Source organism: Leptinotarsa decemlineata, unplaced genomic scaffold (genome assembly GCF_025532065.1).
Source record: "Leptinotarsa decemlineata unplaced genomic scaffold, Ldec_3_MD MMD2_P_RNA_scaffold_6, whole genome shotgun sequence".
NCBI lineage: Eukaryota > Metazoa > Arthropoda > Insecta > Coleoptera > Chrysomelidae > Leptinotarsa > Leptinotarsa decemlineata.
The window spans coordinates 2,414,186-2,435,920 of NW_027412533.1; the positions used below are offsets into that span (position 1 = coordinate 2,414,186).

Sequence of the window (21,735 nt, forward strand, 5' to 3'; positions counted from 1 at the left end):
TATTGCTCTACTAGAGAGCATCTTGAGTATCCATTCTCCTTCTACCAGAGGAACATTTCTGGAGTCTAGTTGCTGGGTAATTGTTAGAAAGGTTGTTTTATCAAACGCTCCCTCGATATCTATGAATATTCCCAAGGTGGATTCTTTGTGGCCCAATGATCTTTCGATTCTGCCAACCACATTGTGAAGGGCCGAATCAGTAGATCTTCTCGAAGTATATGCGTGCACCATATAATTAGAAGAAGAATAATAATTCGAATTATCTGATAATCGATTCGATATTTTGAGTTATTATAATCGAGTAATCGATTATTTATAATCCGAATTAGCCTATCACTAACGTCCAGAGCGTAGCCCATCACTAACGTCCAGAGCGTTCCGGGCGTCAAATAGAATGCAGCTCTCTTAATGAGATTTAATAAAGATGGGAAATAAATAATTTAATCAACAAAAAAGATACTGATGGTAATTTATTAAAATTAACGTATGCTGACACCAACATAACTTATAGAATTATAAATAATTAAATTAGTGTTGTGTATAACCCTGTGAGTAAGTAACTCTCGTGTATGATATTTTCAAAAATTGTACTGTTTGAAGGTTGTTAACTGAACTATTTGAAATTCCTTGAACATTAATTAATCGTTTCGAATAATGTTATTTTACTATTAAGATAACATTATTCGCAACTTGGGTTTGCATTTTTAGCTGTTGTTTGTAATTATATTTGCTTATGTCAACGCACATACCGCTGATGATGTCTGCCGCAGTAGAAGACGAAACGTTTGGTACTTTAAGTTCCAGTCGATTACGGCCTATCAGCCTGGATGTTGTTCCCGTTATTTATGAAAAATCTGTTTTGTATAAAAAGATGTTCAAAACACATAATTGTTAGGGTCGTCTTATAATGGTATAAAATAATTATTCAATTATCCCTCAGTATTATAATCTTATTTGACAGAAATACTGTCGGTTTATGAAAACAGGTATGCAATAAGGGACTGTGTCCGCTATATAACGGTACGTCGTAACAAAAACCACCCCCTACATAAACAGTAGCCAAGTCTAGTGATGGTGGAAAAATCTCCTTTGGGATTGGTCGAAATTCGGATATAACCTCAAGTCAAAGAAATGTCAAATACATTCGAAATTTCGTGTATATTCAGTTTGTTTTTGTGAGTCGTACAGTTGTGAAGGTATTTGTGTCGGTTTTTGTGATTAATTTTTTCAATCTATCGTTTTAGACAACTATAGAAAACAAAATGGTTAGTACATTTGAGTGTCATTTGAGATATTCACTATTTATTATTTTTCATTGTACTCATTTGAAATGAAATATCAAAATTTCCCACCAATATTTTTCTTGTGGATTATGTTTATATTTATTTCTTCTGACATATTAAATAATATGAATGGGCTGACCCGTTACTTGATGAAAATTAATAATACTGCCCATGATTATAATTGAACAATTTTCAAAAACATTTTTTTAGAAATGATAAGTTTTCTGAAAATTGTTCACTTCGGTAGAAATTCTACGCGAAACGCGTCTAGTAATGAAAAATATTTGTTAAAATTTTCTGATTATCATCATGATAATATTGAATAATAGTTGAAAAATAATATCATTTATTACTTTATATCAGAAGAAATACCCCGGATTTGCATTATTGCAACGTTACGGCAGTTTCGTCCAATAAAGACATTTCCAAACGAATACGTTTTATAAATTGTATAAAAACGAATACAATAATTTATATTCAATTTATAATACAATACATTGTATACAATTTATTGTATTCGTTTGAAAATGTCATTATTAGACGAAACTGCAGTAACGTTAGTTACAAATACGAGTGGTAAAAAAACATAGAAAGTTTCATTTCTCATTTGCATTTTCAGAAACTAACCCCCTCGCCTCATGCCTGCAATAACATATAAAAAGTAACACTTGCTAACACTAACAATTCCAAATTAATAAATCATATCTCAATGTGAAAATCTAATCAAGCACATATGTATATCCTTTTCAATTTTGTCTCATCACTACTAATTTTGTCAAATATTCGCAAAATGTTGCATCCTCTGACATGTATCACTGAGAACACTGACTGTTACTAGACCATCTGTTTATTAATTCAGTGAATATATTTTGGATTTGTAAAAAGTCCAAAGTACTTAGGTCAGGTATTCTTGCCAAATTTCTCTTTCAATCCATTTTTCCTATGGAAGATATATGCAGAAAGTGATGAAAAACAGTGGTTATATTCAGGAAAGTACTTACTTTTGAATGCTTTGGTAGTGAAGTATATTGTTAATGTTGTTTATGATTAACTTGTTAGTGAACGGAATCCAACTTAAAAAAAAACTTAAGATCATGCAAATCGATACTTTGTGTCATAATAATTATACTACCCTTTTCCTTGAAGAGTTAAAAATAATTGCAGCAATTCCATTCTCAGTAGTGTTATTTTCACAATTCCGTTTTAGTATACCTGGAATCGTATGAATAACATAGGTCTTTTTATTTTTTCGTAACCGTGATAGTTAAAAAATTATTCGAAACATTTAATACTCCAGAATCTTTCAAATATATTGGAATATATATATATATATATATATATATATATATATATATATATATATATATATATATATATTGACATAATATTTTCTGTTGTTTTCACAAGAATTTACAATTATTATACTTTTTCTAGATGGAATTCAAGTAAGACTTCATTCAATCATATGGCCTTCTACCTGATAATTGAATAATGATTTTACCTGTGTATAGGTATAAACTAATTAAAAAATTTCACAATTATGAAATAATGCTGGGAAATTAACAGATTAAGAGTCCTGAAAATGTACTGAACGACCAAATAGAATAGAATTTTCCCCCTCCGATTAATCTGTTTCATAAAGTGGAAATTCTCAATCAGTTTATAACGTTACCATTTAATGAGTTAATGTTTCATAACTTTGTTAATGTTTCATAATGTTTGGAAGAATTAGTTTTCAATTAGTGTACACCTAGGTCCAGGTAACATGATCAGTTATTGAGTAGGAAGAGTGTCATATGATTCGAATAAAAATTTTGTCACTATGAATACGCCTGAGGAAGCTATCGAATAGCGAAACATGTTTTTGCAGTTCTGTAAATTAATGGAACAAAGTTGAATTTTCCTCTTATAACTAGCTTGAAAAACAAAAAATTAGATGCAATACCTTTCTGTTGATTTCTGTGAAATCTAGAGATGTCCATTTCTTGAAGAACAATAATTCATAGAGAATTTCTACAAAACTGGTGAATCAGAATTGAAACATGAAATCCAATTGAAAGTACTAGGGGAGGAACACGGGGAGTTGACAGTTGAGAATAAACTCCTAAAACTTTAAACAAACATTACTTTTCAATATAGTTTTTAGTTTTTTTCACAGTGTAACTAATCAGGTTTATATTATCAGCACATACATTGAAAAATAAACCGAAAAAAGATATTTATACTCATTTTTGATAAAAGTTCCATTTTATTCCATTCCTCAAGATCACGGGGTAATTAGAACCAGAGAAAAGATTAATGAGATGTACCGGGCCAATAGTAACCGTAGTAAGAATAAGTAACAGAACTAATATGAAACTAAATTATATTATCTTCAGGAACCTACAAAATCACAGTCTTATATACGTCAAGAAGTTACAGCCCCAACTCATTTCTGACCTGTTTTTGCCAAAACTATTCCTGATTTTTGAACTGTAGAGACTCCTGTCTCATCCATATTGAAGATTTGATGTGCTCCATATTTATTTTTTATAATAAGTTTGTCAAGATTTTTGTTAATTAGTTCTACTTCTTTTTTAAATCCCCCAATTCTATTAATATTTCTCGACTGAGGTTTGTAAACACTGATATTAATATTTCTTCTCAAAAATCCTTCAAGCCAATCTTATCCTGCACACTTGCTTTTCTTGTTATAATTATGAAGTATTTTCAATTATTCCGCACATTCCTACGCTTTTACTAGAATCTAATCCGTAAAAGAGATTCGTCATATGTATTAGATGATCAGTCACAATTTATTCTTGAGCAAGAGAAAATACTAGTTTTCTTCCGAAACGGGGATTTGTTTGTTCTGGTCTGCGATACTTTTTTGCAAAGTACTATACGGAATGAACTCTTGGGATACTGTATGCAGAGAAATTCTATCATCATTGACTCTCTTGACAGATCGGTGCGGCGAGTCACACGTACCCCTCCTACGTTCTTCTATGTTACGTAATGACAAAACAGGATCTAACTCGTTAGGAAACACGTAGTTCTCATTTTCCTGTGGCTCCAATTTCCCCGTATTTCCCTATTCAGTGTATGTTGGATAGGAGTAATCATGGAATTTTGTAACCAATGTGAACTTCCGAAAGCGAATGTAGAAATAAAGTTTAAGTCATAATTATTCGATCTAAGTTTTTCCGTTATTCACAATTGGTCAGAAATAGTAAAAAACGTATTGCGGTTTTGTGAACTGTTCAGCGAAATTTCTCACAATAAACTGTTGCTCGAATACCTTATATTTCTATGTTTTTAAAAAACATAGAAAGTTTCGATTATATTTTTTTCACTGTTCAATCTTGTTCTTTAGCAATTGTTCGCAGAGAAATTTAAGGGCCCCAGTTCACAAAACCGCAATACGTTTTTCACTATTTCTGACCAGTTGTGAATAAAAGACAATCTTAGATCGAATAGTAACGACATACATTTTATTTCTAGATTCGCGTTCGGAAATTCATATTGGCTACAAAATTTCATGATTACTCCCATCCAACATAGACTGGATAGGGGAACATGAGGGAGTTGGAGCTACAGGAAAATGAGATTCACTTTAGTTTACGTGTATCCTAACAAGTTAAATCCTGTTTTGTCATTACGTAACATAGAAGAACATAGGAGGGGTACGTCTGACTCGCTACAACGGGCTATCAAGAGAGTCAATGATAATAGAATTTCTCTGCATACACTATCCCAAGAGTTAAACATTCCGTATAGTACTTTGCAAAAAAATATCGCAGACCAGAACAAACAAATTCTCCTTCCGGAAGAAACCCAGTATTTTATCCTGCTCAAGAACAAATTGTGACTGATCATCTGATACATATGACGAATTTCTTTTATTACGGATTAAATTATATGTAATAGCGTAGGAATGTGCCGAACAATTGGAAATACCTCATAATTTCAACAAGAAAAGCCAGTGTGCAGGATAAGATTAGCTTGAAGGATTTTTGAGAATAAATACTGATATCAGTGTTCACAAACCTCAGTCGACAAGTATTAATAGAATTGAGGGATTTAACAAAGAAAAAGTATAACTAGTTTACAAAAATCTGGACGAACTTATGATAAAAAATAAATATAAAGCACATCAAGTATTCAATATGGATGAGACGGGAGTCTCTACAGTTCAAGAACCAGGAAAAGTTTTGGCAAAAACCAGTCAGAGATGAGTTGGGACTGTAACTTCTTGAGGTATATAAGACTGTGATTTTATACGTTCCTGAAGATAATATAATTGAGTTTCATATGAGAATAAATTTAAATTTTGTTACATTTTCTTACTATGGTTACCTTTGCCCCTGTAGATCTCATCACCCCTTTCTCTGGTACTAATTACCCCGTGATCTTGGGAAATGGAAGACAATGGTACTTCTATCAAAAATGAGTTTATTGTCTTTGTTTGTTTTTTTTTAATTCATGTAGTGATGAGATAAACCTGCGAAAAAAACTAACAACTAGATTGAAAAGTGATGTTTGTTAAAATTTTCCGGAGGTTTTTCTCTATGAATTTATTGCTCTTCAAGAAATTAACATCTCTAGATTTCACCGAAATCAACAGAAAGGTATTGCATCTGATTTTTTGTTTTTCAAACTGGTTAAAAGAACTTTGTTCCCTCAATTCACAGCACTGTAAAACGTGTTTCGCTTTACGATAGCTTCCTCAGGCATATTCATATACTGACAAAATTTTACATAATTAGTATTTTATATAATAATAATAATAAATGGGCTTTATGCATTGACATACATTGTCCTTCCACAATCTGAAAAATATAAAAAATTATAATGGAGGACTTTTTACAAGTGTAGAAGGGCAAACTTTTTAGTTTACCCCGATAAGTTACTGCGTAAAAATCAAAGTATTTTTCACAAAGAAAAATCTTCTATTTATCAGAAACTTGTCGTATTTAACAATTTTGCCTAACAAAAAAATTGTTAAGAAATAATTCAATACTTAACGTTTCAGAGGCTAAAATCTGCCTCCGTCTTCGGAAATGGACAAAAAAATTCTAATTATTGGCAGTTATTCTTTTTTGATTATTTATTTCTTTACTTCTTCGACAGATGTCAAAGGAGTTTTGAAATATGAAATTATGTCAATGTTGTTAATTGACAACTGAAACATTCGATATCAGTCTGTTGCCAATTTGCCACTATCCAATTTTTTCTTCAAGATGGGTAGCCAAGTAAGGTCTATTTCTAAGAAGCTATTCGAAATACAATTCTTTCCAGATATGAGAATATACGCTGATCCTTTTAGCTTACGTCTCTTAGAGTGACGCTCATTGGTAATCATTCTTGTCATATTCCATTCCACTCGATGTTCACCGTATGATTTTAAAATATGTTCTGACAATTTAGATCCTGTCAATTGTCTATTTTTTATGTAATCTCGATGTTCATTCTCACGCACTTTCAATGGTCTCGAGGTTTCACCAATGTAACTTTTACCACAAGAACAAAGTATTTCATAAATACAATTTTTTGTTTTTTCCTCAGGGTTGTTGGGTTTTTTGTATGTGTGAGTATATATCTCAGTGTATTTTTTGTTTTGAAAATAGTTCTAACATCATACCTATTTCCAATTCGTCTTAATTTTTCAGATAGTCTTGGAATGTAAGGTATAACGTTAGTTGTGAAAGGTGTCGGTGGACGTTGAGTCGGTAATTGGATGTTGTTGAATTTGTGAAGCTGTTTGTATATTCTTTTGGTTTTTAATTGACTCTTTATTTTCTATTGCATTTATCGTTGAATTTATGAACGAATCTTGATAAGCGTTATCTTTCAGAACAGCTTTAATTAATGATATTTCTTTATTTAGATTTTCAGTTGAATTGCATATCGTTTTAGCTCTTTTGTAAAGGCAATTTACTATACCTTTTTTAACACTCGCATAATGATTCGATGTATAGTGAAGATATCTATTTGTATGTGTTTTCTTCCGATAAACATTTGTATCAAATTGATCTGATGACTTCTCCAACATTACATAATTTTTATATTTTTCAGATTGTGGAAGGTAACAAATACCCAAAAAAGGTCGATAAAAAACTGATTTTCTTCCACAAAAAATGACTTGAATACTTCAGATACAGGTGTACACTAATCAAAAACTAATTCTTTCAAACATTGTAAAAACAATTTTAACAACTCATTAAATGAGCATGTTATAAACTGATTGAGAATTTCCACATTAGAAAACAGATTCATCAAAGGGAAAGAATTCTATTCTATTTGGTCGTTTAGTAAATTTTCAGGACTCTTAATCCGTTAATTTCCGAGCATTATTTTATAATTGTGGACATTTTGTACTTATACATCAAACTAAAGTTTAATGTATAACTTTGAAAATGTCCTTATACGATGAGTATGAGGTATTTTTAAAAATCACAATCAAAAATGAACCTACATCAATGTCTATATTATATTCTGGAAAATAACATTTTGAAATATATTTCTTTGTTACAGATGCATTCAACGATGATGGCATTTTCACATTTCCCAACATACCTACCAGGAATGCGACCTATAAATCCGGGTCACGATATACAAGAGGCTCCGGTAATCCTGGATTTATGTACAAAAAAACGTTCACTATCCCCAGACTTCCCACACGACTATACCCCTCACCCCTCAAACCCAACTCCCATTTCACCCTCCAGTCCAAAAACAGATATTTCAGATGTGTCGAGTTCAGAAGAAAATAATAGTCCCTTGGGAGCCAAATGTAGTAGACCTTTCAAAACATATCCCAATAATCCAATGGCTGTTGCCATGGCGAGCCCCGGTTTGGAGAATATTTTAGGAAAAGAATCTGCAGAAGCTTATGCAGAGTTCAGGAGCAGAATGTTGTCGCAGGTCCAGTCTTGTCACAATGTAACGAACAAAAATATGAGGCGGACCCAGTCGACCAGTACCCAATCTGCCGATCCCGTCTACCTTGAGAAAAGAAAGAAGAATAACGAAGCAGCGAAGAGGTCAAGAGATGCCAGGAGGGCGAAGGAGGATGAGATAGCGATAAGGTGTGCGTTTTTAGAGCAGGAGAATTTGCAGCTGAAGTGCCGAATTGCTGCATTAGAGAGTGACAGGGCACGATTGCAGAACATGATTTACAAATAATCTATTTTAGAAACTTTTTAATGAGTGTTTTTAGTCAGTTGTATATATTTGATTATTTCAAAGATATTTATTTATTATTAGGATAACTCCACCAATTTTTGTGAAATAAATGAGAAGGTGACATATTATGAAGGAGACGTTTTTATTTTTCAGTATAACGTCTTATAATGTTTTTAACTGGAATAAAATAAATGATAATTGTTTATTTTGTACAGTTTCATTTCAAAGTAATTACCAAAGTTACAAGATAAAAATGAACTCTGAAATATATAAGGTACTTGATCAAATCAACGAATCAACATTCAATAAAGGTGGCATCTCCCTCAAAATACATACCTAGTTAAAATGCAATATCTGAAGATAAGATAACCTTTGAATGAAAAGTAGCAGTGAAAAATTATGCTGGAGTGTAAAATTCCACCATAAAAGTATGGTAAAGTGTAAAATTCCATTGTGAAATGTGAAAAAAACAATCCACATTTCTTTTCATGGTAAAATTACAAGTTAATATTCCGCATAGAATGTGAGATCACACACAAAAGTAATTTCTCGGTAATTTGGGTGGTAATTGAATTGCCGCCGTTACAGGTGGAAAATTTGTCACCAGTGTCATTTGTGAAATTCTCTGTAACACAGAGCGTTGTCCAATATGTCCTATTCGTTGACTTTCTGCCACTTTCCAAATCTTCAAAACATAGTCAGGATAAATCCAGTATATGTCCCTTTTACTCAAACTTATTTCACTAAACATGTTCGTTAGTAATTTTGAGCTCGTATTATTTATATTAAAGTGTATTCTGACAGATCCTGTCACTTGTCTATTCTTCGTGTTTTGAGGTTATGCATTCTTGCGCATTTCCCATTGTCTTGGTGTCTCACTAACTTCTTTCATGAATCATGCTAAAACACAGACAAATAACAAAAAAAATCATTCATAACATACATTTTCTTGTGGCAAGAATATACATTATTAATGAGACATCAAGGTCACTGAAAGTGCTTAAGATTCAACATCGAGAGTACATCAATAAGAGATAATTGACAGTTTTATGACTGTCCCCAAAAAATGGGCTAAATTTTATTATATCTAGATACATTAAATTGCCCTGTCATTTTATAAAAACGAAAATCACCGCCAATGGAACTTTTGTAATGATATATTGAAAACAATATACACAATCGAGGGTCATTTTAAAATGTCAATAACCTAGAGAAAATTATAAAATTGTTATATTATTGTAAATTGAAAGAGGTATATTTTTAGAGATCAGTTTTTGAAAAAAAAAAACTTATTGGCTTCTTTATACAAAAAACGTGGGAAACATCTGAAGAGAGGAAAAAATTCTTTACAAAGATGTGAAGGTCATTTATGTAAGTAACTTTCAAACACACAAACTGGAAGAAAAAGCCCCCTCGAAATAATTACTTTCATATAAACAATAAATCACACAGAAAAGTAATTTCGAAACAACTATTTTTTTCTTCCAATTTTTATCTACTCCTTTGCATAATCTATATACATCCTTGTAAGGAGTTCATTTCAAAATCCATTGCTCTTTTCCTTTCTTATGAAGATTCCCACATTTTTTTTATAAATATGGAGAAAAACTTAGACGTTTGTTACCTACTGTCAAAATACTCTCAGATGCGAAATGGAAGAAAAAGCTCTCTTCAAACAACTACTTTCACATAATATTATAACTTCCACCATGTATCGTGAAATGTGTCACAAGGAATAACTTTCTTATTAGTCAGTGGGCTATGCTTGAAGACTGGCGGTCAACAAATCATAAGCAAATGGAACTTCAAACGTTCAAGCCAGTCTCTATATACCTACACAGTAGGTTTAATGGACTGACGCCTATCAGAAAACAACTACTCCCCTGGCTACCACCACGAAGGGCGTTGGATTATATCCGACAGGCGTCAGTGCAGGAATCTTCACAGAAAATTTCCTGCATATGCAATTGGCAATACAACTGAAAGAGTCGACCTTCAATTATGGAACGGGCACACTTGCAGACTGGTTTTGGGCTTATTAGCCACTTATTAGCATATTTGAAGGTCGACTCTTTCAGTTGTATTGCCAATTGCATATGCAGGAAATTTTCTGTGAAGATTCCTGCACTGACGCCTGTCGGATATAATCCAACTCCCTTCGTGGTATTAGCCAGGGGAGTAGTTGTTTTCTGATAGGTGTCAGTCCATTAAACCTACTGTGTAGGTATACAGGGTCCTGCAACAGTGGCGCGGTGTTCCATATCTCTATATAGGAAGCAGATAGGAATCTAATTTTCTATAATATTACCTTATTGCTCGAGCTCGACAAAATAAAAATATTGGCGGTCACACAGGGTGTTCGATTTTTTCTGGGCGGATCCCAACTGTGTCTTTTTAAATGGCAACCTATATTTTTTATCGCTTTTTCGGTTTCTTCATAGAAAATAAAATAAACTTTATGTATATCTGCACTTCGAAAATATTGACGGTTTTCGAGATATCTAGCATGACAGGTTTTTTTTTCCAATATTCGTCACTCAGAATATTTGAAATTATAAAGTGGTGCCAAGTCCAGTTGAAATTTTTTTTTGGTCGAATATTCTACATTGGTAACTCTCTCAAACGATATATCTGAAATCGACCTGTGATATACAGGGTATGAAAAACCGCTTGCCAAATATTGTAAATGAAAATTTGCAAAATCTTCCTTATATTAAATGGAACACCCTGTATGTTATTGATCCATAAGAAGCGTCAACGAAACCTCTACAAATTTCATTAAGTATTCCCTATGGCTAAGTTCAATAGTTTTTCTTGAATGAGCATTTCTTTCGAAAAATGGTCATTTTTTCAAAGCGAAATCCATTTGACGACTGATAAGAATATACAAAAAATACCCTTTCCTTAAAATATCGCCCATTCCTAAAATTACCTGTTGCTAGATAAACAAGTTGCGAATTACACCACAAAATGGACGTTCTTGAATAGTTACAATAATTTCAAAAATCTCGGAATTTGTGCCATATTCTTTCGGTCTAAAACAACCTTTCAGCGAATGAAATATTTATTGGAAATCAAGTAGTCTGGCAAATGACAGAACAAAATATTTGGCTGCAAATGAATATTGAAATTTTTAGTCAATCGTGAAGTTGAACTGTCGGTATAATTTCATCAGAATGTTGTTATCAAAAAGTGATTTGATTGATACGATTTTCATATTAGGTGAATCAGACAGGAATTGTTTATTGGCAAGTAGAATTTATTCTCAACGGTATCCAGATAGAAGGCATCCAGATGAAAGATCTTTCCGAAAGGTCTTGGGACGATTCGTTGAAACTGGATCTATTAATTATTCCAAACATGAGCGCATCAAGCCAGCTACTAATGAAGATAATGAATTGCAAGTTCTTCTTGCTGTTGAAGAAGATCCTAGTAGGAGTCAACGACAAATTGGGGAAATAGTGGATATAAGTGAGAGATCAGTGCAACGAGTATTGAAGAAACATCGCTTGCATCCATACCACGTTCAGTTACATCAAGAACTACTGTATGCTGATTTCGAGAAAAGAGTGAGATTTTGCAATTGGGCCATGAACAAAATTCGTCGAAACGAATATTTTTTCAATAATATTTTATGGTCGGATGAATCGACATTCCATAAAAATGGATTTGTAAATCGACATAATTACCATTATTATGCGACAGAAAATCCTCACTTATTGAGACAGGTGGATTATCAACATAGGTGGTCGATAAATGTCTGGGGAGGCATCATTGGAGAATATGTAATTGGTCCATACTTTTTTGAGGGACATATGAATGGTGCAATGTATCTCAATTTCTTACGAAATGATTTACCAGGTTTGTTAGATGATATTCCTCTTGACCTCCGCAATAGAATGTGGTTACAACATGATGGTGCACCTGCTCACTATTCGGCAGAAGTGAGAGATCATCTAAATGAAGTATTTCCCAATAAATGGATAGGACGGAATGGGCCTGTACGGTGGCCCGCTAGATCACCAGATTTGACGAAACTAGATTTTTTCTTATGGGTATACATAAAAAATATGGTTTACGTTGAGCCACCAACTTCTCCCGAAAATATGCGACTTAGAATAACGAATGCTTTTCGCAGCATTACACCAGCTGTCTTGCGCAGGGTAGAACAGTCTTTCAAACATAGACTTCAGCTCTGCATTCAAGAAAATGGAAGACATGTTGAACATATTTTATAAAAGTTTCATTATCAACCTTAATTAAACTCTCCCTTTTGTAGTTTTGTAATTTGCCAGTTGACAAATTTGAATATCTAGAACTCAAGCTCTGAATGAATATAATAACATGAAAAAAATAGTTATTTATGATGTTTCTTTCTTTTAACTTGTTTGGTTTGATATTGCACGATTTATAAGTGAAATTCTGCATCCAATGAAAAAATAATTTTCCATTTAGCAAAAAGTGATAGGTACATACATTTATTTCGTTAAAAAATATTTGTTTGGACACCTTCTGATGTACAAAATTGAAACAAGATATCTTTCGTATATTTTTATCAGTCGTCAAATGAATTTCGCTTTGAAAAAATGACCATTTTTCGAAAGAAATGCTCATTTAAGAAAAACTGTTGAACTTAGCCATAGGGAATACTCAATGAAATTTGTAGAGGTTTCGTTGGCGCTTCTTATGGATCAATAATATACAGGGTGTTCCATTTAATCTAAGGAAGATTTTGCAAATTTTCATTTACAATATTTGGCAAGCGGTTTTTCATACCCTGTATATCACAGGTCGATTTCAGATATATCGTTTGAGAGAGTTACCAATGTAGAATATTTGACCAAAAAAAAAATTCAACTGGACTTGGCACCACTTTATAATTTCAAATATTCTGAGTGACGAATATTGGAAAAAAAACCTGTCATGCTAGATATCTCGAAAACCGTCAATATTTTCGAAGTGCAGATATACATAAAGTTTATTTTATTTTCTATGAATAAACCGAAAAAGCGATAAAAAATATAGGTTGCCATTTAAAAAGACACAGTTGGGATCCGCCCAGAAAAAATCGAACACCCTGTGTAACCGCCAATATTTTTATTTTGTCGAGCTCGAGCAATAAGGTAATATTATAGAAAATTAGATTCCTATCTGCTTCCTATATAGAGATATGGAACACCGCGCCGCTGTTGCAGGACCCTGTATAGAGACTGGCTTGAACGTTTAAAGTTCATTTGCTTTAGACAAGGAATAAAATGTTTTTCCAATATATTTGCGAGATAATGGTAGTCCCTACTTGCTGGATCTGAAAGAGAGGATGTTTTTCTTTTTTTTTGTTCCACATTAATCAAACTAAATTTTATCCTTAATAAATAATTCATTTCATCATTCCCAAACAGAATCAAATGAATTATTATTTGTTTCTACCCATTCCTATACTATATTATAGGTTGGATAATGATAAGAATGTGTCATTATTATTATTATCTGTTTCCACCAAAGGGTAATCTGGTCGAGCCCTGTCTTTGAAACTCCTCCAACAAAGTCGAGAGGGCGCGGCAGCATTATCAACCAATGACCACTCCCCATACCGTGGGGTGAGCGATTATTCGGTCCAAGAATCATGTGTTCCAAGCAGACGAAATGTGACAAGAATGACAGTCTTCTTCATTTGTCCGGCCAAGATTTCAGCGATCGTGCAGCAAGCCGGCATGATCTTGAGATTTCGGAGGGCATCATTCCACCAAGAACTCCAATAATCAGAAAAACCATCGACAAAACGCGTTTTGTCGATCAATATAGGCTGAGACCGCATATGCTGCTGCTACAAGTACATTGGGGTATCAGGTGCCTCGCGGCAGGCCTTGCACCCATCACTTGACTGCATAAGACTAGGGTGTCGAAGGCACCATTTTAGTAGGCCATTATGAACCCCTCAGTTTTCGACTTCAGCCCACTCAACCTGAGAAAAGCGAAGGTCATATGCTCTGATAATAAGAGCTCATCAATGTTATTAAAGAAGATCCCATGCATTGGCCTATGCTTGTGTTGACGCAAAAGTGAAGTGATCTCTGCGGCTTTTATGTGGGCCATAGTTGATGTGATCACCTCGTTCAGTGTCGAAAACTAAACTGATGTCATACGCCGCTCGGACAGCTGCCCTAAAGAGAAATACTCCAATTCCTGCTCTCTCATAATTGCGGACCATGCAGAGAAGGGGATCAGAACTCTTGATGCATTTAGATGCCCTATCCAGTACCATTATATCCTACAGACACTCCAAACTCAACAGTCCACGGCCACCTGTGGAAGTACAAACGTGGCACGGACGCTTCGGGATGCGTTTCTCCTCCTCTTTTCGGACGATATTCGTCTCGCCAGGAGCTGAAAACTCCACGACAAATATCGTTTTGCTCTGGTGGTCGAGAAGGACTACATCAGGTTTATTAGCTTGTATGAGCCTGAGGGTGGGGAACGAAGAGTTCTAATAAATTTGGTACTTCTCGTTATATGAGCTTTTTGCTGAACTGGTTCCAACTCGGTGACAGAGTTGTGGTCACCTCGTTCAGTGTCGAAAACTATACCGAGTTCATCAGCTGCTCGGGCAGCTGCCCTAAAGAGAAATGCTCCAATTTCTGCTCTCTCATGGTCACGGACCATACAGAGAAGGGGATGCGAACTCCTGACAACTATATACAGGCTATATCTAGTACTATTCTGTCATATAGACACTCCTAACTCAAAATTTCACGGACTCCCTGTTGTCGGGGGAAGTACAACCGTGGAACGGACGATTTGGGAGGCAAACTCCTATAGAGATGCATCATTTTTTGGGTATTTACTGTTATTATTATTATTATTATTATTATTATAAGGCGTACCACCATTCGTATAAAGCGTAATTGTAGCCACTTAGAATGAATATTGCAAATATACAAAAGTACTTTTCCATGAGATTTCAGAAGATGCAGAAAAGATTGTTTCACAAACCTTCATGAAGTGTTAACAAAAAATATTCTCCCAACTGGATGTCACCGTCTGTCGATTACTGTATACCTACAAATCAACACTGAAACGAAAAAAAATCATTTGAAATTTCAATTTTTTTATTAATTTCATTGAAAAAAATGTGAGGTAATTTGATTATTCTCATTGGATTAGTTTCACTCTTCTTTTACCACCTATAAAAGTTTTGTAATATGAAATGACCAAAATTGTTACTTCATAGACGACAGGTAGGTAGGTAAGACAGACAGGTCTTCAATCAAATTCAGATTATGAATATTATTGCCTAACAAAGCAACAATTAAATCTCTGCATTAGTGCCAGGTAAATTAAATCTCTGCATTAATGCCAGGTAGAATTGCATCATACTCATTTCTGTTCAAAATCCAAATGAATCTGTATAAACCTACAAAACTAACAACATCTCAAGATATAAAATGACCCAGAAAAATTGCAATTTCCTTGTCCCAAAAGTGAACTGAGAGAACGTCAATCGTTTTTCAGTATCATCAATTGAATAGATTTAGACAAAAAAACAGTGTTTTTATTGAAAACACTATTTTTGTGAATGAATTTCAATAGATAGATATATTTATTGGTGTCATTCATACAAAGTTTACTTAAAACATTCATTTTTTGAATTGAAAGGGGTGTACTTTTTTAGGAGAAAATAATATACTTTGTACTGCTTCATTAATTTCACTTTAGTTTCCCACATTCATTTTTTGTTTTGAATCGCTTCCATATCTACACGAAGAATTAAAAAATGAATGTTACCTAACCTAATTACTGTAAATCAAGCCTGCCATAACATCCACATTTTCTGGAATTTGGCTCAGTTACAGGTCAGATCTATTAACACATTTTCGAGAGTTACTCGAAATATTTTTCCTTCACTAAAATAAAATTGTGTGTTTTCTTTTTTATTGATAACAATATATGATCAAAAATGGTTTGTTTTGTTATTGGTATACCGTCCTTCATTTAGAAGAACTTCTGATGAAACATGAGAATTCTCACAAAAATTGAATATTTCTCAAATCGTTCGTTTCGGGCATCCATTCTTTCAAAAAATATCAACAAAAATCAAAGACACATGAATGGAGTTTCAAAAGTACCAGAACTGGAATATTCAGATGAACATTGAAGTTTTCAAGAACTATGAGAAAAAATTAATAATGAGTATGAAAAATAAGAAAGCTAATTTGTAAGTAAAAGATATTCTAACGTGAAATGAAAGGAAATCAATAAATATGACTCACTGAATGTTAAAACCTGCGAGTAAAATGTCAATAATACACAGGAAAAATAAAGAAAAGTTGAGATGGAAAATAAACCATCTACAATTATTTTCAGTCATCACCTGAAGATGATTGTGAATATTAAAAAGCGAAACATCGTCAGGTAACTCAATTAGAAGTCATTATATTTTTGTTCATTATTATTTCTCCTATAATTTTGTATATTTTTGATATTTCATATACTATTATAACATTTTCTTCTATAACACATGCTGTTAGTTCATTTCTATTCTAGGTCACAATATTTTTTCACGAATGAGTGGTCTTATTTCAATATTTCTTTTTACCGACTATGAATATGTAACACAATCGTTTGAATAAAGATCAGCAATATTAGTTCATCGAACTTTGTAGCAGTAGTAAATGAATCTTCGAAAAATCACCATAAAAGTTTATTGTATCATTTCACAGAAATTGGCATTTTTGAATGATCCTTAAAAAATATCACAGTTCTAGTAATAAAAAACAAATTTTTGAACCATATATTCATAAACAGTTACTTAGGGTCTCGGCAATCCCATGCAAATTGCTTGAATAAACATAAATAACTCACTTCCAGGTAAAGAACGGTACAATTTGCAAAACTAACAGTACACTTTCACAAAATGGGCCTTGAAGCTGTGCCAAACGTAGGTATAGGAGAGATTTACTATCCTTCTCAAAGGGTTGTTAAATAATACAAAATTTTGAAATTTCTGATTAGTTACACTAAATTTTGAAAGCACCAAAAACTATCATTACTTATATAAGTAGTAACATAGGAACTTATAGTTTGTAGAAACTATTCTTTGAACTCTCTCCTGTCTTTAGGATGGAGAGATGATTTTTGACTACTGCTACAAAAGTCATGATAAACAAACTGCTTCTTTGAAATTACTAAATGATAACTACGACCTATTTCAATACTGTTAAAATGAAAAGTTTTAATATCTTTCATTTACGAAACTAAGATCTTCAAGAGGAAGATCATCTTGAAGATGATCACTTGGTGATCGAAACACGTGTCGCGGTGTTAATAACGGTTTGGTGTTGGGAAAAAACTCCAGTAATATTCGTTACTACACCAAAGGTTCCAAACAGTGCATAACAAGTAAATAATTTCAAGGGCATAAAAGATGGCATGTCATTTCAATCTCAATATAATTTATTTTATACATGAAAAATCATTAGAGCAAATGTTCAAAATCCACATGCCTGAGTATGTCTTATTCAACCAACCCCTCACGGGCCTAAAAAATGTGAATATGCACAATTTCGTTGGAAATAACTGGATTTTCAAATTCATCTTAATTGACCAGAATTTTTTGAACCCGTGGGTGATTGCGATTATGAAGAATTTCCAAATATGAATCACCAGTTAGATTTTCTTTCTTAAGATATTCTAAAAATCCCACAGCATCTCATGACAAGCTATAAAAAATCTCCTCAGTATAATGCCATTACGTGCTTCACTAAACTGCCAAATGTAGTTAAAAAAATCACAAGTGACAAAGTATTTCATGATCGTGTTTCTATGCTTTTAGAAAGAGGATATTACAGTTACCAAGATTATTTGATTGACAATCTCACAAACAATCAAATTCACAGTTGACGTAATTTTATTTAGATTAAATTGTGTGAATGGTGTGAATTGTTCACTAAATTTGTGGTGTGGGCATATATGCTTATTTGTATATATGTGTGTGTATATTTGTATGTGTATATATATGTGAATATATGTGTATAAATATATAAATGTAAATCTGTGCTCAATCTCTCTTTTTTTTTATCTTCACTAGTTTGTACTTCAGCTGACTTACCTTATACATATACCCGAGTGTATCAAAAATGGTTAATAAATAATTATTATTATATGAAGCTTGAGTGTGACCTTCTCGAAAAATATATGGATTTATTTCAACCAATACCGCACATTTTGGCGGTTGACATTTCCGTTAAAAAAAGTGCATTCGTCACTAGAACGAATACTTTTCTGCAATCAAACGTTCAGACATCAACTCAAAAAAACTGCGTTCTTCTGCCAGGGTAATTTTCATTTAATATCTTCAGTTCATAGGAGCGAAAAGTATTTCCTGAAGGTGAATGCTCACACATTATTCTCACTGCTGTTCAGGGGTTATTGTTCACGGGGTATATGTTTCAAATAATTTCTTGCATTATTTTTATCATATCCAATCATCAAGAAATATCGCATTGAACACCCTTCTGCCTCATGAAATTCACGGCCGGACTCGGCGTAAATAAGGACCGCTTCTGTGTTTTCCTCTAGAGATCTGGAGCGAACCATTTTTGTCAATTTAATCGAAATGAAATGAAGCGAATTGTCAGTACTCGTATCAATAGTGACACAATGAATCGAAGTCTTGCAGAAAGAAAATTGCCTTACTCGTCGAAAATTTCAAGTATAACCCCATCTTCCTCTTGAAGATGATCAGTTGGTGATAGAAACACGTGTCAGGGTGTTGAAATAACGGTTTGGTGTTGGGATGAAACTCCAGTAATATTTATAACTCCAGTTAGACCAGGAAAGGAATTTCTGGCAAAAAAATAACAATATGCATTGACAACAGACAAACCCTATTAGCCTTGAACAGACAACGTGTAACCACAGGGCTAGTACTAGAGTGTCACCAAGATTTAGCCAAAGCCTTGGTAGATAATAACATTATCCTGAGGTGGGTTAAAGGGTACGAGAGGAGTAAAGGAAGCGGCTGGACTAAGAATTTAAGGACCCAGTGGCATCTACGGCTTGATGACTTCGACAATTGCGGAACTAGCCATGCTCAATTCCTAAAGAGATGGGATGAAATCAAAGGGTGCAATCTTGCCAGGATCAAATTGCGCGACCCTGGGAAGCTGGCGTTGAAGAAATATCTGGCGATGACCAGGAAAAATCTATTCTCAACAGTAGGATTTCTAACTGGCCACTGTCAACTGAGGAAACACCTCCATAATATGGGGCTAGTGGACACACCTCTATGCAGGATGTGTGAATAGGACGATGAGACTGTCAGGCATGTCACATGCGAGTGCCCGGAGTTATCGTCATTAAGAGGAGATGTCTCACAGTGACCTGTCCACCTTCCTGCAAAGGACAGGAATGACAGGATGGACGACCCAGGAGGACAACTCCTCGGGAGAATGTGTCCTAAGTGCTGTGGGCTTGCACTTACCCTCCCTACTCTACAGATACAGATACAGAACTCCAGTCAGAAAAATCCAAGATATATCTGAATGTTTGAAATCGAGACCACTTTATTTATGACCTCCTTCTGAAAAAGTTATGGAAATTCTAGTTGAACAACAAAAATCCCAAAAGATCTTTTGAAACTGTTAATGGAAAATTAAAAAGAAAACCTATAGAATGAGATTCACTGATGAGTTGGTTTGAATTTGACCATTCAATTGAGCTGCTCTTCAACTCAACCTCATAAAACGCCATATAACGAAAAAGTAAATAAATTAAAAAACATTCTCAAATTATTTTCAGATTCTCTCAAAACTTATCTAACTCCATCTCTTTCAAACTGTTCGGAATGTCATTGTAAATTTTTGAGATCTGATAACTGTAGGATCTTACATATTGTTGTGTTTTGTGCAATGGGGGTGTTAAAAGCCCTTTAAACCTCAAGTTCAATGTATGTACGTCAGTTCGGAATTTGATTTTATTATATAGATATTCTGGTGTTTTAGTTTTAATTATACTATGATATAAGCTTGCAGAATGGAGCAACATCCGATTATCCATATTCAACCAGTTTATATATTTCAAAGTATGGGCAATGCTTTCATATTTACGAACACCGAAAATCAATCTCAAGCAAGAATTTTATATTTTTTGTATTTTCTTTCCATACAAAACTGTGAGATTTGGACCATACAGACAATCTGCGAAATTAAAATTGGACAAAACCAAGCTCTCGCAAAGTATTGATTTGATTTTTCTTGATGAATATTGTCTACTACTGTATATCAATATCAAATATCAATATGCTCTTCGAATTAGTTCATTCACATGTTTTTCATAACGAAAATTGTCATCTATAATGACTCCTAGGTTTTTAGCACAATCAACCACTTCGAGTATATTTTGTCTAATTTTAATTTCCACAAGATTTTTTACAATATTTCTATTTTTTTTTTTTTTGGCCAAAGACTAAAATATTTGACTTACTAGCATTAATTTGTTGACCGTGGTTTGAAGATGAAGCTACAAATGCATTGATATCAATATTGATGCGTTCACATGCATCATCAATGTCATTAGGATCAAATGAACGGTAAATTTGGGTATCGTCTGCATAAAGGTGCATTCAACAATATTCCAACTGTTTGATAATTTGACTTGTATATAGCGAAAAGAGAACAGGCCCAAGGATAGATCCTTGGGGTACACCTGATTTCAATAATAGGTTATCAGAATAGTTCAGGTCAATACGTACCATTTGGTGTCTTTCCGTCAAAAATGATCGAAGAAGTGATAGGTTCTGTGCTTTCAGTCATACCGAGATGAATCAGAATTGATAATGCGATATCATGATTGATTGTATCAAATGCACGGCTAAAATCGAGCATTACTCAGAAAGTGCATTTACCCGTGTCTGTAGCTTCCATAATATCATCCACTACATGGAGAAGTGCCGAAGCGCAACTGTGGCCTTTTCTGAAACCAGACTGAATAATAGGAAGGAGTCTGTGATTAACAAGATATGCTTTGATTTTCTTTTCCATTATTTTTTCAATTATTTTGGACATCGTAGGTAGTATATTGATTCCACGTAGATCTTTGAAATTTTCTGGATTTGATTTTTTGGTAACACCGTGACTATGGCACATCTCTATGCAGATAGAAACACATCGATTATAAATCACAACAATGAAATCTCAAATAATATTTTAAGAAAACATGGAGTTCCAGAAGGGTCGGTTTCGGGACCCCTATTATTCATTCTATACATACATGATAAAATTATAAAAAT

At 33.6% G+C, this 21,735-nt stretch overlaps 1 protein-coding gene across 4 annotated transcripts in view; it reads left to right on the forward strand.

Moving 5' to 3' along the window:
* Gt (giant) overlaps positions 1 to 8,655 on the forward strand; it is a 41,232-nt gene extending 32,577 nt beyond the window's left edge. For 3 of the 4 annotated variants that reach the window (XM_074169770.1, XM_074169771.1, XM_023170308.2), the window contains exon 2: positions 7,800 to 8,655. In XM_074169770.1, the coding sequence (XP_074025871.1) occupies positions 7,800 to 8,450 (651 nt within the window). In that variant the 3' untranslated portion in view covers positions 8,451 to 8,655. Of the gene's footprint in view, positions 1 to 1,109; positions 1,266 to 7,799 lie in introns of those variants that run through there. The other variant, XM_023170301.2, reaches the window with a different exon arrangement.
* Positions 8,656 to 21,735: the final 13,080 nt, after the last annotated feature.